General features: G+C 39.4%; 1 protein-coding gene across 1 annotated transcript in view; it reads right to left on the bottom strand.

Annotated features, from left to right (window-relative positions):
- The window catches only part of eef1g (eukaryotic translation elongation factor 1 gamma), a 50,562-nt gene that overhangs the window by 8,198 nt on the left and 25,004 nt on the right, over window positions 1-17,360 (bottom strand). The window contains exon 8 of the mRNA XM_039760699.1: window positions 4,211-4,383. Within this exon, the coding sequence (XP_039616633.1) occupies window positions 4,211-4,383 (173 nt within the window). The remainder of the gene's footprint in view (window positions 1-4,210; window positions 4,384-17,360) is intronic.

Below are 17,360 nucleotides of genomic sequence, written 5' to 3'. Positions count from 1 at the left end.
ACTTCATGATAGTGGCCCGAGGGCCCAACATCCTCTAGTGGGCCCTGTGCTCACTGCCTGGCACAGTGGAGCTCAATAGCCATAGAATATCAGAATTTGCAGGTCCACCACTGGCGCCCTCTGCTTTTCACAGATGAGAGCAGGTTCACCCAGAACACATGTGACAGAAGTGAAAGGGTCTGGAGAAGCCGTGGAGAATGTTATGTTGCCTGTAACATCATTCAGCATGACCGGTTTGGTGGAGGGTCAGCGATGGTCTGGGGAGGCATATCCATGGAGGGACGCACAGACCTCTACAGGCTAGACAACGGAACCTTGACTGCCATTAGGTTTTGGGATGAAATCCTTGGACCCATTGTTAGACCCTATGCTAGTGCAGTGGGTCCTGGGTTTCTCCTGGTGCACAATGCCCAGCCTCATGTGGCGAGAGTATGCAGGCAGTTCCTGGAGGATCAAGGAATTGATACCACTGACTGGCCCCCACGCTCACCTGACCTAAACCCAACAGAACACCTTCGAAGACACTATGTTTTGGTCCATCCGACGCTGCCAGGTTACACCTCAGACTGTCCAAGAGCGCAGCGACACCCTGGTCCAGATCTGGGAGGAGAACCCCCAAAGGACACCATCCGTGGTCTCATTAGGAGCACACCCCGACATTGTCAGGCATGCATACAAGCACATAGGAGCCATACAAATTACCGAGTACGACTGAGTTGCTACAATGAAACTTCAGCAAAATGGACAAGCCTGCCGCATCATTTTTTTCCCACTTTGATTTTTGGGGTATCTTTGAATTCAGCCCTGTGTAGGTTGATAATTTTCATTTCCATCAAATGATGTGGCATCATTTTGTTCCTAACACTGGAGGTGTGTTTGGGGTCATTGTCCTGTTGAAAAATAAAATGATCGTCCAACTAACCTGACTTCTACACAGCACAACTGCTGGTCCCAACCCCATTGATAAAGCAAGAAATTCCACTAAATAAACCCGATAAGGCACACCTGTGAAGTGAAAACCATTTCAGGTGACTACCTGTTGAAGCTCATCGAGAGAATGCCAAGAGTGTGCAAAGCAGTAATCAGAGCAAAGGGTGGCTATTTTTAAGAAACTAGAATGTAAAACATGTTTTCAGTTATTTCACTTTTTTTTTTGTAAAGTACATAACTCCACATGTGTTCATTCATAGTTTTAATGCCTTCAGTGAGAATCTACCAATGTAAATGGTCATGAAAATAAAGAAAACACATTGAATGAGGAGGTGTGTCCAACTTTTGGCCTGTACTGTATATATAGTAATCCTTCCTCGATCGCAGGGTTAGGTGAAAATCCGAAGTAGAAATCATGTTTGTATGGTTATTTTTATATATTTTAAGCCTTTAGAAACTCCCACACTGTTTATAAATAGCTTCTCCGCAGTTATACAGTAAACCCTCGTTTATCGCGGTTAATCCGCTCCAGACAGATAAATGAATTTCCAAGAAGTAGGATTCTTTATTTATAAATCTAATATTTTCGCAGTTATAGCATAGAAAACCTGTTTACGACCTTCTAAATATGTTTAACATTAGAGCCCTCTAGACATGAAATAACACCCTTTAGTCAAAAGTTTAAGCTGTGCCTCATGACAAGACAGAGATGACAGTTCTTTCTCAATTAAAAGAATGCAAACACATCTTCCTCTTCAAAGGAATGTGAATCAGGAGCAGAGAATGTCAGAGAGAGAGAAGTAAACAATCAAAAATCAATAGGGCTGTTGGGCTTTTAAGTATAGGAAGTACCACGATAAAGTGGGCACAATGAAGGGATCAATGTGAAGGTAGTCTTTCAGCATTTTTTTTACAGGCGCGTCCGTATCTTCTACGCAAACAGCCCCTCTGCTCACACTCCCTCCGTCAGGAGCAGAGAATGTCAGAGAGTGAGAGAGACGGAGAAAAGCAAACAATCAAAAATGAATACGGGCTATTGGAGCTTTGAAGTGTGCGAAGCACTGCGCAGGAAGCACATCGTATATCATTGAGGAGTTTTATTTAATATGTAATACGTGCTCCAACTGGGTAGCTTCTCAGCCATCCGCCAATCGCGTCACCCATATAAAATTACCTGGGCAAACAAACTGAGGAAGCAAGTACCATAAATTAAAAGAACCATTGTCCGCAGAAATCCGTGAACCAGCGAAAAATCTGAGATATATATTTAGATATGCTTACATTTAAAATCCGTGATAGAGTGAAGCCGCGAAAGTCAAAGCGCAATATAGCGAGGGATCACTGTGTGTAATTTATAGTGTGGAGTTAACAGAATCCAACTAAAAGATAAATTTACATCAGAAATTACCCCAACTTGAAATGAAAATCTTAAGTTACCACAGGTATACAATATAGAACAGAGAATGACAGTTCAAGGGCAAATCACTGAATTACAAACCAGAAAAGTAAAACTTAACCCAACCTTTGCTCTTAAAATTTATATTTGGTTTTCATTAAGGAACTGCAACATGTCTGGTCTCTCTCTACCCAGAACGTTTACTTTTATTTTTTTTAAATCTGCACAGGAGCAAAGTTTATAAATAACAGTTTACGTGCATAAAATTCAGTATTGTGTTTTTAGTTGAAGGTAAACAGTAGTGACGAACGAACCCTGTGGGGTTAGCTTGACCACAAGTTAGTTCTGCGATATCAAGAAATGTTCAGGTCAATTGCGGTGGAGGAACTGAACTACTTAAGTGGATTATAATTGTGCACTATAATATCCTAAATTGTCCCCGACTGATTATTGCAGCAAAAAAATAAAAATAAGTGGAGTCTGGGGGGTTTGAGGGGAGGTTGACAAGTAGCTATTTTTTTGTGTCTGCACTTGTACAGAGAGGTGAGCCACATCCCAGTGAGTATACCAGGGTTCAAATAAAAACCAAGGTTGTTGGCCTGACAACAGTAATTAGGAAGCTTAAAATTGCCCAAATATAAACTGGGAATGCACAGTCAATCTGGCAGAACTATTTTTGTAAAGCACATTTTAAAAACAGAGGCTGAGGCTTAAAGAAACAAAGCGAAATGTAATTTTAGGTTACAAAAAATATTCAGGGTGTCAAAGAACATTGCTATACTCGGATTACTCTTGTTGGCAGTGTATCTCAAGTGTTCAAGCTTTATGGAGCATATTTTGAACAGGTAATCTCCTTAGGTTTATGTTTACTCCAAGAAAAACAAAGCAAACATTTAATTTTATTCAAAAAAAATTGACTTGCAAAAGAAATATGTAAATATCAAAATGTCAACATAAAAACAGTAAAAAAAAAGCATTTCTAGTGTCCACTACTGTATTGATGCAGATTTAGAACATGCCCTTTATGTAACATTTTTGGAATAGTCATCTATGCACAACCCAACATTGCAATCAGGACAGTAGAAGAATGTTTCTTTGTGCACTTTTCTTATACTTTATTGGTTGCTTGAGCAGGAGTGTGTAAAATGTCAGTAAGCAATTTGCACAATCAACATATCCCCTTGTGTTACCGGGGGGTTAGGGGCTTTCTACTTAATTGCTATCATTTTGCCTTGTGCCATGTGCCTACTTGCAACAAGATGAACCACCACGAATATCACTGTGGCTCAGTCATACAGTGCAGTATGCATCAATTTCACTATCTGTGTCAAAGCCTGATAAATTCATATTAACATCAATATCGCTCAATTCCAATCAAGGTTGTTTCAGTCTGTTGTAAACTTGGCTTTACAATTTCTCTTTTACACGCTGCTGTTGTGTTTTGGTTGAAGGCTACACTCCACTCATAAATATTAACAAGTTGCCGTCAAGTGGAAAAATGTATAGAAATGTTAAGGATACTTTCAAGCATGTTTTTACCCATTAGACGGCAGCAGAAAACCGTTTAGGCTTTCCTCTGAAAAACTGACCATTAAACGTCACACTGAGTCAGACTTAGGCCTAACTGTAATTACACAGAATTCCAAGTCAATCCTTTTTGGCATTCAAAACCAAGCGCAAGAGGGTGGGGTGGAGATGACTGGGTGTAAATCACTGGGTGACCGTATGAAATCAATAGGTTTACAATTAGCAGAAACTGGATGACTGTTTACTGCACAAAAGGAGCCCAAAGCTGGAATTTTGGGCATTGCTGTAATACTTTTTTCTATACAACTGCAACTATAGCATTTCTTGTACCTTTTAACATTTACAAAGATTTCATACCTGTGATGAGATTACAGCTCATAAAAGTCATTGCCAGCTCCTCAGGAAAACGGTATTCTCCAAACCAGATTGAGTAACCCTCCCGGTCAAAGTGCTCCCAGAAATGTGGCAAAGCCACTGTTAAAGTATCTTCATTAGAATACTTCCTCTTGAATTCATCCAAGACAAAGGTGCTGAAAAATAATATAGGAAAAAGTTAAGGAGGAGTTACTAGCATGTTTGAAACGAAAAAAGAAAAAAAATTTAAAAAGGTGGTTTACATAAGTTATTTTGTGAATAGAAATAGTGTGGGCTCAAAGAACATATTTCCCTACAGGCCTAATATACCAAGCATGAAAATAAAGCTCATCTTGAAAGGATTTTGTACATAGTACAGATGGACAATAAACAATTTAACATGATTCAGGCATGGTTTACATCTTTACCTTAATGCATACTAGGTAGCAGAGTATTTTCATGTTAGTTCCTATAAAAAATATACCACAAAATAAATAAGAATGTGCTTTATTCCCCTCTGTATACCTGGGTGGAATGGGCCAGAATCAATGAATGAGTTAAAAAACAGAAAGTTGTTTTTCTTCCTACAGGCTGCAGGCTCTAACCAAGTTATGCAAGGAATTCAAAAGGGCATGGGATACTATCCGGGTTGGTGGTGGGGGGGGGGGAGTCGGGGTGGATTGGCAAAAAAAAAAAAAAAAAAAAAAAAGCAAAAAGATCCATCACATTTCTTAAACTCCAATTTTGTTAATTACTATGAAAATAGTAGATATTTTAAATATGCATTCTGCATTAACATATTTCTATTGTCCCAACTTCCAAATAAGACTAGAATTTCAAATCTGCTTAACCCAATCCAGGTTTGCAGGAAATCTGAGCCCAGCCTGACAGATTTGGTGCGAGGCAGGAACACACACTGGGCTGCGCAAGAAAGTAGTGCTTTATCCTGTTACACACACTGACTGAAAAGGCTGTTAACATGGTGAAATATTTACAGGGTTTTCCAAAGTGTTAGGTACTACAAGGCTAGAAAAAAAAAAGTATGGGAAATCCATACCTGAATGAGAATCTATCTACACCTTTGAAATAAAGTATACCTTTGTGTATCCAAATATTTTCTTACAGGATCCTCCTCAAATCTTACAGAAGCATTCCAAGCCAAATGACTTTCAATAAGTTATATTACAAACCTTAGGACTGCTTTCACAAAAGGGAATACTAAGAAATAAAATGCATATCAAAACTCACTTCTGTTGGCATAAAAGTGGAACAAAAAAAAAAAAAAACTTTGCAAATTTAAAAAGTGCTATTTTCTTAAACCACTTCTCCTCACTTGGTAACATTTTCAAAGTGTGTTTGACATGTTCAGCAAGTAAGCAGAACCTAAACAAATTTATCAAAGAAACATAATGGAAACCAAGTCAAAAAAAATCTTAAAACTCACTTCCTTACTCATTTGCTTCAATGTGCATTGTGAGCCCCATCACATCCCACATATGTGCACTACACGTTATACTTCTTCCCATGTGTCTGTCTGTCTGTCTTGCCTAGATAACCAATTATTGTGAAACACTCTGTTCAGACTGTACTGGGGTTATACAATATAGCACTGTATCTTTGGGATTGCCTTATTTAATGGTACTTGGATAGACTGCAAATCAATTGTCCTATATACATGCAAGTTTTATTTAAAGCTACTGATGTACATTTGTACTCGAGGCTAACAAGTATATAAAAATGTACATATTAACAAGTATATGCAAACCAAGACTTGTGGGTGGTTTACTTAAGTGGCAAAGTATGGGGTTGTCTCGGGACATAGCACTATAAGCAGTTTCCACTACTCATGATGCATAGGAATGCACATCTCATGCAACCACTTAGTGATCAAGCATGTATGTGTTCGTAATGTGTGCATTTACACCAGTAAACGTATATTAAAATGACAAATGATAGTTCACATACCACAAATCTCACTGAAGCTATCCACCATGCAGGTTAAGACAGATGTTTATGAACAATGGCAAATATTCTGTGTTCTGTTCTTAGCAAGCTGGTACACTGCATGGTGGCTTTAATTCAATATGACAAAACAAACAGTTTATCTCCTGCTCCTATATAAAATATCATCCTCAAATGGCAAACAGTCTTGCCAGTTAAAAGTGCATTTGATAATTTAGTTTCCAAGCAAGTAGCAACAAACAGTTACACTGTACTCTGTCCATGTGTCAGGAATCACGCAATTAATCTATTTAGCACACTGTACTTAAAATCCTGCCAACAAGTTAATGCTACTTGCCAATCTTTCTACTTGATGTACATCAAAAGAGAATTTAACTAAAACTAGTGTATCACACAATAAAACTGTCAGTGTGTTTTGTCTTATGTATTTAGGTGCACATCTTCCTTCCAAAATAAACATTTCCACAAGTGATTATACAGAGTTTCACTATGAATAAATTGTACAGTTAAACAAAAAAAAAAAAAAGGGTGGAATATCCTAAAGTATTTTCTTTCCTCTTCAAATTCTCTGGTCCATTAACCCAACTTACGTTAAATTGGGACATAGCTTATCAGACACAAAACCCACACTTACACCAGGTCACTTTTAAAACTGTCTGGATTTGCAGCAGCCAATCAGGTAAAAAGCATCGGCTTTCTTCTTGCTAAGAGTCTAACATTCTCTTTAGCTTATTTCCAAGGATTTTCAAAAAGTGTCTAACAGGTTTTCTAAAAATGTTACTCAGACCATATATTTCTGTATACAAAGATGTTGGTCTACAAACTGTAACATTTCTGAAACTAAGAATGAAAATTTTATACTATTTCCTTTAATCAATTAACCATATTTCAAGAAACCCTGCTTAAAACCCTGAAAAACTCAACAAAATCTCCCAGAAAAGAATTTTAAATTATGTATTGTGTACATGTATTTTAATGGTTAAGTAAAACATTGTCAATCTTCTCTTTAAATTGCTGAGATGTGTATCCAGCTGGTTTAATGTCAACCTGGCAGCTGAACCCCAACTTTGTACATAAATACTTAACTGTGGTGAAACCTCAATCTCTCATTTACTGTGACTCATATCATGGGGCCAGTTCACATGGTAGGTGAGGTTGTGGCTGGGGAAATAGCAGATACAGAGTTCCATTCATTATAACACCATATATACAAAGTCTTTGCCTGTACGTGCCTAGGTCTATACTTGGTCAGTTAGCTTCTTACCAAGGCTGTAAGCTGCATGCTTCCCAGGAACATTTTTTTGTTTCATAGGTACCACTGACTTAATCAGTTGGTCTTCGGCAATGCAGCAGTGTGCTATTGAGATGTACACAGTTTATTGCATTTTTAGTTGTTAAATAGTCCAAATTTAAGTTGAGGGTACAAGTTGTTTCTTTAATCTTCTGGGTAAAATTTTTCTGTAAGCTTTCAACAGCACTGCTTGATGGAAACATGGTATTTTAGGTTAACTGGATTAGCTGCTGAAAAGACTTTACACCCAGACAACCACACTGATTGGCAACAAGACTTAACACCTTTAAGCACACTACATACATGCTGCTTTAGTATTTCACAAAGCACAGCCAACATCACCATTCTTTCGTTCAATACAAGCTATGTTTAGATCATTTTTTACCAAAGGCCACTAGTCAGATTATATATGTAATGATCAGATATTTAGCTTTAATGCTGCAAGGAAGTTCCAAATGCAAATTTAACCGTATTTAACCAGATTAGGTTTAAACTCGATAAACTACTTAATTAACCTAGGTTAACATGCCTAATTGAAACAAAATGCCACAACATATACAAAGTCGTATTTTATAAAGCACCCCAAAGTATGCATTAACTGCACCCCCACTCCACCAAAGCTAAATTTACAGACTACAGCAACATTCTAATACTGAACCAAGCTTCAACAAAATACATCACTCAAAACCACTAAAACTAAAGCACAAAATACAGACTGCCTCAGAAATCTTGAAGCCTAATGAATTCAGCTCAGGGGCACAGGGTCCAGACAGTATTCAGGCAGGACATTGTGCAAGGGAGGAAACATCCTACCCAATACATTGCAGCACAAAAACCGTTCCAGACTGGAGTGGCTGGGCAATATAAACTTAAACTGACATTGTAATGCTTGACCCAGAATTCAAGATTTCCCAATATGTTCTCAAAGCACCTTAAAGACTAAAGATCGGCACCATTGAGACCTGCAAGGTTATTATAGTTAACTAAAACTAAAAAAAACACACTAATTTTTATTTATTTATTTTTTTTAAATTTTTACGAATTGAAACATAACTGAAATGAAAAACTAAAAAAGTAACTGAAAAGACTAAAAAAAAAAAAAAAAATTTTGAGCAATAGCTAACCTGAGCTGCAGGGGTCGCGAAATTAGTCAAAATATATAAAAAGAATTTCATATTTGGTTTTTGAATAAATGCTCCTGCCATTACTCTTTAAATCTTGTAATGCTTAACTCTAAAGCAGAAAAAAGTCATCCACCACAAGCTGCCTGCATATATTCATCCAGCAATCACCGGCTGGTGAAGGAGGGCAGGTGTTCACACAGTATTTGCACGGACAGAGCAAGCTGAATACAGGCATGTAAAGCATGTGAGGAAGAAAGCAATTTACTATGTGAGAATACTGACAGTTCTTCAGGTGGTGTTAGTGACAGTATGATAAATTCAGGTCCAAGTGTTAATGAAGCATACCAAAGTGATGATTTTGCCTTGAATGTGCTCTACAACTCAAAGATGCCATACACTGGATTTCTGGGGCTCAAGAGAGAAGTATTAGATACAGATAATCCGTTACAGAATTTCAGTCAGTTTATAAATGGCAGCATGTTAGCTGTAATTCTGACTGAGCCCAAGATACAGTATGTACAAATCAATTAACACAGCAGCACACAAACTAAATTCCAAGCTTCACAAGTCTGACATCTGTTAAGATGAGCTGCTACATTTCTTTGTGCTGGTCGTATATCAAGGTGTAATTCAAAAGCCTAGAGTTGGAATGTGATGGTCAACAAAACCTTTACTGTATGGATAGAAAAATCAAAAGTGCACAACATTTCAGTTCATTTCTCAGGTGTCTGCATTTTGTCAATAATAATTCACCTGCCACTTTGCATAGTAGAAATCCTTTTTGAAAATAAAAACGGCACTGATCAAGAGATTGACTAGGCCAACATACAAGATCAGAATAATATTGCTGATCTTTAAAAAAGATTGTTTAACAACGAAGAGATACATACAAACCCTGTAAAATTCTTGAATTGGCAATGTCCCTACTGAACTACAGACTACAGGTAGGTAGGTGAAGACAGTCTTCCAAGTAGTAAAAATTAAACCTAATAATGTGTTTTTGTATTTATTAATTCATTTTTTATAGTTTTATAATTTACAGCTCAAAATATCCAATAGCTAAAATAATGCAGATGGCAGTGGCAGATTTAGGTTTTAAAATATTCCTCCCCCTCTTTTTAATCTTTCTCTCAAAATAGATTGTTGAAATATCACTCTTAATTCTTAACATCAGCCATGTCCTACATCTTTACTAATAAAAGGCAAAGCCATCACTGGCTGACTCACTCATCACTAATTCTCCAACTTCCCGTGTAGGTAGAAGGCTGAAATTTGGCAGGCTTATTCCTTACAGCTTCCTTACAAAAGTTAAGCAGGTTTCATTTCGAAATTCTATGCGCAATGGTCATAATGGTCGACATCGTCTGCCATGTTGAAGTTTCTTATTTATGGTCCCATCTTCACGAAATTTGGTAGGCGGCGTCCCTGCGCTAACCAAAACCAATATACGTACTTATTTCGGTGGTGTGATGCCACTGTCAGCCGCCATATTGAACTTTCCAACGTCACTAATTCTCCAACTTCCCGTGTAGGTAGAATGCTGAAATTTGGTACTTATTTCGGTGGTATGATGCCACTGCCAAATTGAACTTTTCAACGGTCTTTGTTACTTATGGGCCCATCTTCAAGAAATTTGGTATGCGGATTCCCAAAGCTAACTGAATCCTACTTACGTACATATATACGTCCATAGCCTGCAGCTTGGTCACCGTGTGAGGCGGCGTTGGGTCCCCATCCCAACGCCTCCCACGTTGTTGGCTGCCTGCCTAAATAAGGCCGTCTGTCGCTCCAGTCTCTACATTTCATTCCTTGCTTCGCCACGGGATTCACGTCTCCCTGCTAATAACTACAGCCTTTTTATTTAATCCACGGCTTCTCCGCTGTTTTATTGTTCATTTATTACAATTAGTTATTGCGTAGGTATTTTAGACTTACTTTACATTGTTCAGGTACCCATTTCCTTTATCATTCCAACCGTACCCGCATTAACATGTCTATCGAGGTGATCACCATCGATCAAAGAACTGTCACTTACCGAGTGGTTTCCATGCCCAGAGATGGCACCTGCCTTTTCCATTCTCTTTGTTACATATTGCACGGCCGTATCAGGCTCACTCTTGATATCCGGAGGAACATTGTGTCTTATGTATTGAATGACTGGGACAGGTTCAAGGTGTGGACTGATGACAATACATGAGATAGACTACACAGGAGCACTAGAAGAGTGAAATGCTTAAGCCCTTCACCTATAGTTCTGCATGCGAGTTGACGGCTGCCGCTGAATTGTTCGGTTGTCGCTTTCAAGTGTAACGAAATGGCCAAATATTTTACACCTTTGTACAACCGCCAATGCCTCTTAAACATCTTAGATTCACAGGTGACGATTTCAGTAGTGGACACTTTGATGTTTAGAAATGTTTAAACTCTCAAAAGCTGGATGTGAAGTTATCAATGAAACTGGTTGTATACTTACAACGCTTGACAGATGCCGAATGTCACTTCAACACAAGTCCTACAAATACTGTCGTAATTGAAACAAACTATGAAACTCAAACAGATTATGACAGCAGCAATCCAAGCTGTGAGATTTGAAACAAGATTACTGTTCACATGGCCAACTGTACGTTGCATGCTCAAGAGTAAGCTCAGTACACAGCTTGGTCATATTACAACCGGAGGGCCGAACTCACAATGTGGTATACAAAGAGATCCTTAAATAATTATTGGTATATTTTCCCTCAGTTTAAAAAGGTTTAATTTTCTTCTTAATAAAAATTTTAAGGCAGTACTTCGCCGCTGCGAAGCGCAGGTATTTTGCTAGTATATATTCAATACATACAGTCATTCAATACATAAGACACAAGGTTCCTCCGGATATCAAGAGTGATCCTGATATGGCCGTGCAATATGTAACAAAGAGAATGGAAAAGGCAGGTGCCATCTCCGGGCATGGTAAGTGACAGTTCTTTGATCGATGGTGATCACCTCAATTAGACATGTTAATGGGGGTACGGTTGGAATGATAAAGGAAATGGGTACCTGAACAATGTAAAGTAAGTCTAAAATACCTACACAATAACTATAATCATAATAAATGAACAATAAAACAGCGGAGAAGGCTGTCGTTATCAGCAGGGAGACGTGAATATCGTGGCGAAGCAAGGAAGGGAAAGTAGAGACTGGAGAGACAGACAGACGGCCTTATATAGGCAGGCAGCCAACAACGTGGGAGGCGTTGGGATGGGGGACCCAACGCCGCCTCACACGGCGACCGAGCTGCAGGCTATGGATGTATATATGTACGCAAGTAGGATTCAGTTAGCATTGGGAACCCACGTACCAAATTTCTTGAAGATGGGCCCATAAGTAACAAAGAGCGTTGAAAAGTTCAATATGGCGGCCGACAGTGGCGGCATATCATCGAAATAAGTACATACACCGGTTTCGGTTAGCCCAGGAAAGCCGCCTACTAAATTTCATGAAGATGGGGCCATAAATAAGAAAGTTCAACATGGCGGACATTGTCGACCGTTACGTGTAGAATTTCGAAATGAAACCTGCTTAACTTTTGTAAGTGAGCTGTAAGGAATAAGCCTGCCAAATTTCAGCCTTCTACCTACACAGGAAGTTGGAGAATTAGTGACGAGTGAGTGAGTGCTTGCTTTGCCTTTTATTAATATACTAGCAAAATACCCGCGCTTCACAGCGGTGAAGTAGTGTGTTAAAGTAATGAAAAAGAAAACATTTTGAAAATAACGTAACATGATTGTCAATGTAATTGTTTTGTCACTGTTGTGAGTGATGAGTGTTGCTGTCATCAAGGATTTGATTATCATTATTTCTTTCAATCAGGTTCGTATTTGTAGGATGTGTTGTGTTCAAGTTACATTCCGTGTTTGTCAATCGTTGTAAAGATGACAGGTTTCATTCATCGATTCGTTTCTTACTGCATCAATAAACAGCTCGTCTTCTTCTTTATCTGAGACCTGACACACTGCACGCACAGGTTTTTTTTACACTGTCTTCCTTTAGCGGGACATTGACTTTTTCCAACGTGTGCTTTGTTTCCACAGTAGTTGGATTTATGAATATGCTTGTATGTATCAGACGCTTCATATTTTTTGCTGCCTTTTCAATTGTGTAATTCGGTTTTTGTTCAGCGCTCTTTGGAACTGTTGCTTTTATCTGTGCACTGCGCCAGTTCACGTGAGCCGCCGGTGTACATGCATCGAAGTTTCCCAGCTGTGCTGGTGCCATCTCGTGCTATGTCCACGGCTGTATTTAATGTTACCTTAGTCCTGGCACTTAAAACTTTCTCTGAGTTTGTGTCAAACACCACCCTGACCATCTCATCTTCCTCTCCATAAGCACAGTGCTTCACCCGTGAATATTTACCCATGGCAGTTTGCTATTGGATTGCCGCTGACGGACGGCCTTATATGGGCACGCACTAAATTACAAACGCCAGCGGCAGCCTGTCTATGAACTTAATTTAAAGTGTAGGTTTACATCGTGCTTTGTTTCCGAAGTAGCAGAACTCATGAATATGGTTGTATGTCGCCACTGCCGCTTCTTATTGTTTCGCTGCCTTCTCAATTATATAATGCATGTTTTCTTCAGCGCTTTTGGAGGTCTTCCTGGTTTTCTATGTACTGCGTGATTACGTGGGAGGCGTGATGATGTCACATGAAACTCCGCCCCCACGGCGTTCAAGCTCATCTCCATTACAGTAAATGGAGAAAAACAACTTCCAGTTATGACCATTACACGTAGAATTTCGATATAAAACCTGCCCAACTTTTGTAAGGAAGCTGTAAGAAATGAACCTGCCAAATTTCAGCCTTCCACCCACACGGGAAGTTGGAGAATTAGTGATGAGTCAGTGAGTGAGGGCTTTGCCTTTTATTAGTGTATATATATATATATATATATTATATATATATATATATATATATATATATATATATATATATATATATATATACACTGCTCAAAAGAATTAAAGGAACACTTTTAATCAGAGTATAGCATAAAGTCAATGAAACTTATGGGATATTAATCTGGTCAGTTAAGTAGCAGAGGGGGTTGTTAATCAGTTTCAGCTGCTGTGGTGTTAATGAAATTAACAACAGATGCACTAGAGGGGCAACAATGAGATGACCCCCAAAACAGGAATGGTTTAACAGGTGGAGGCCACTGACATTTTTCCCTCCTCATCTTTTCTGACTGTTTCTTCACTAGTTTTGCATTTGGCTACAGTCAGTGTCACTACTGGTAGCATGAGGCGATACCTGGACCCTACAGAGGTTGCACAGGTAGTCCAACTTCTCCAGGATGGCACATCAATACGTGTCATTGCCAGAAGGTTTGCTGTGTCTCCCTGCACAGTCTCAAGGGCATGGAGGAGATTCTAGGAGACAAGCAGTTACTCTAGGAGAGCTGGAGAGGGCCATAGAAGGTCCATAACCCATCAGCAGGACCAGTATCTGCTCCTTTGGGCAAGGAGGAACAGGATGAGCACTGCCAGAGCCCTACAAAATGACCTCCAGCAGGCCACTGGTGTGAATGTCTCTGACCAAACAATCAGAAACAGACTTCATGAGGGTTGCCTGAGGGCCCAAATGTCTACTGCGCCTGTGCTCACTGCACAGCACCGGGAGCTCAATTGGCATTTGCCATAGAATACCAGAATTGGCAGGTCCACCACTGGCGTCCTGTGCTTTTCACAGACGAGAGCAGGTTCACCCCGAGTATATGTGAAAGAGTCAGGAGAAAGCCGTGGAGAATATTATGCTGCCTGTAACATCGTTTAGCATGACTGGTTTGGTGGTGGGTCAGTGATGATCTTGGAGGCATATCCATGGAGCGACTCACAGACCTCTACAGGCTAGACAACGGCATCTTGACTGCCATTAGGTATCAGGATGAAATCCTTGGACCCATTGTCAGACCCTACGCTGGTGCAGTAGGTCCTGGTTTCCTCCTAATGCACGACAATGCCCGCCTCATGTGGCAAGAGTATGCAGGCAGTACCTGGAGGATGAAGGGATTGAAACAACTGAATGGCCTTCACGATCCCCTGACTTAAACCCAATAGAACATGTGTGGGACATTATGTTTCGGTCCATTAGGCGCCAGGTTGCTCCTCAGACTGTACAACAGCTCAGGGATGCCCTCATACAGATCTGGGAGGAAATGCCACAAGACACCATCCGTCGTCTCATTAGGAGCATGCCCCGACGTTGTCAAGCATGCATACAAGCTCGTGGGGGCCACACACGATACTGAAAAGCATTTTGAGTAGCAGAAATTAAGTTTCTGAAAAAATGGACTAGCCTGCCACATCTTCATTTCACTCTGATTTTAGGGCGTCTACACAATTGAGCCCTCTGTAGGCAGAAAACTTTTATTTCCATTAAAAGACTTGGCATCCTTTTGTTCCTAAGACATTGCCCTGTTGTTATTTGTATATATATCCAACTTCAAATTGAGATCTGATGTATCTAATGTGTTTCTTTAAAGTGTTCCTTTAATTTTTGTGAGTAGTGTGTATATATGTGTATACATACACACACACACACACACACACACACACACACACACAGTACAGGCCAAAAGTTTGGACACACCTCCTCATTCAATGTGTTTTCTTTATTTTCATGACCATTTACAGCACTCCATCACTCTCCTTCTTGGTCAAATAGCCCGTACACAGCCTGGAGGTGTGTTTGGGGTCATTGTCCTGTTGAAAAATAAATGATCGTCCAACTAACCCGACTTCTGCACAAACAACTGCTGGTCCCAACCCCATTGATAAAGCAAGAAATTCCACTAAATTACCCTGATAAGGCACACCTGTGAAGTAAAAACCATTTCAGGTGACTACCTGTTGAAGCTCATTGAGAGAATGCCAAGAGTGTGCAAAGCAGTAATCAGAGCAAAGGGTGGCTATTTTGAAGAAACTAGAATATAAAACGTGTTTTCAGTTATAACTCCACATGTGTTCATTCATAGTTTTGATGCCTTCAGTGAGAATCTACAAATAAATAAATTATATATATATATATATATATATATATATATATATATATATATATATATATATATATATATATATATATATATATATATATATATATATATATATATATAAACACACACACTCTTGTAGCCACAATAAATGCCTTTATTTTATAGACAAACCAGGGATGGACAAGTTCCTTTCTACTGCAGCCACAGCCGTGACACACAAAAAACATCAATAACTCAAACTTGTTATATTATTTAGGAAAATTGCAACATTTTACTCACCAAAAATTCTGATTATTTGTAAACAAAATCCATCGTCCTCTCTTTCCTCAAAAACAGTTCAGTTACTCTGTCGTACGGATTATCCGTGTGCTTCAGTTCCATCAAAACCTCACTTTCTATCGCCATCAAAGCTAATGCTGAAAGGCGAACCCGCCCCATGGTATTTCTGGCTTAAGTTTCATTTCGCTTTATGGCTGAAAATGTCTGCTCGACAGAAGCAGTGTATACAGGAATGCTCAACGCCAAATATAGCAATGTGAACAGCTGCCCCACGCTCTCATTCAGATTTTTCTGATGAAGGAAGTCAAGGCGATCAGTGGGAGATTCTCCTGCAAAATCATCCATGGCATACATTACAGTCAGTTCTGTTTTTAGCCAAGACAGATCAAAAAGCACTCCGTGGCTGTTGTGTTAAAGTGGAGAAGGCCGCATGCGTGAAATTTTTCTTGCATTCCTGAAACGTCTGGGGCTCAAAGAGCGTGACAAACATCAGGTTTTCATGGTCTTGGAAATCTGGTCTGTGTCTGGCAAATAATATTGTCCAGAATCCTGCCATGGAGTTGGCCGTAGTGCACACGACGATCTTTCGCTTGGAGCGTTTACGGTGCGTTCAATGGCCTCGTAGAGTTCCTCATATCAGCTTCTATCCAATCAATGTGTCTGAATATGGTGACGTTGCCTACGCCTGCTAAAGGGCCCTACTGACACCAACTCAAAATCTGATTGGTTGAAGCAATTGGTTAATCGACATGTATTCTGTGTTCGACATTTATTCTGTGTTAAGAGTGCCTCCACAACAGATTGTGAAAGCCTCTCTGCCTGGCAACAAATGACGGCTGAAATGCGATTGGTTAAATGCTAAAATACGAAACTCCACCTCCCACGGCTATCGAGCTGCAGTCTATTCTCTCTGCCTGGCAACAAATGACGGCTGAAATGTAACTGCTTAAATATTTTATTACGAAACTCCGCCTCCCACGGCTATCGAGCTGCATTCTATTACAGTATATATGGACGAAAATACGTTCCAGTTATGACCATTACGCGTAGAATTTCGAAATGAAAACTACCCAACTTTTGTAAGTAAACTGTAAGGAATGAGCCTGCCAAATTTCAGCCTTCTACCTACACGAGAAGTTGGAGAATTTGTGATGAGTGAGTGAGTCAGCGAGGGCTTTGCCTTTTATTAGTATAGATATAAATAGAGATAGATATAAAAACAAAAAAAATGAGACAATTTCATTTATATCAATTGAATGTCTCAATCTACAATATCCATGACCCTATTCAAGTCTCTTTTACTGCTTATGTTCCAAACTAAAACTCTTTAAATAATTTTGATCAAACAGTGACATTTTATGAAGTATTTCCTGCAACACAGATTGGCAATAATATTTAAAATTTGGGAAACGGACGAAGGCACACTTGGTGTGGGCGTTACACTTTCAGTACAGCGACATCCAAA

This window comes from Polypterus senegalus, chromosome 8 (genome assembly GCF_016835505.1).
Source record: "Polypterus senegalus isolate Bchr_013 chromosome 8, ASM1683550v1, whole genome shotgun sequence".
Lineage (NCBI taxonomy): Eukaryota > Metazoa > Chordata > Cladistia > Polypteriformes > Polypteridae > Polypterus > Polypterus senegalus.
The sequence above is the reverse complement of the archived record's forward strand: the minus strand, read 5'-3'. Positions and strand labels throughout refer to the sequence as shown.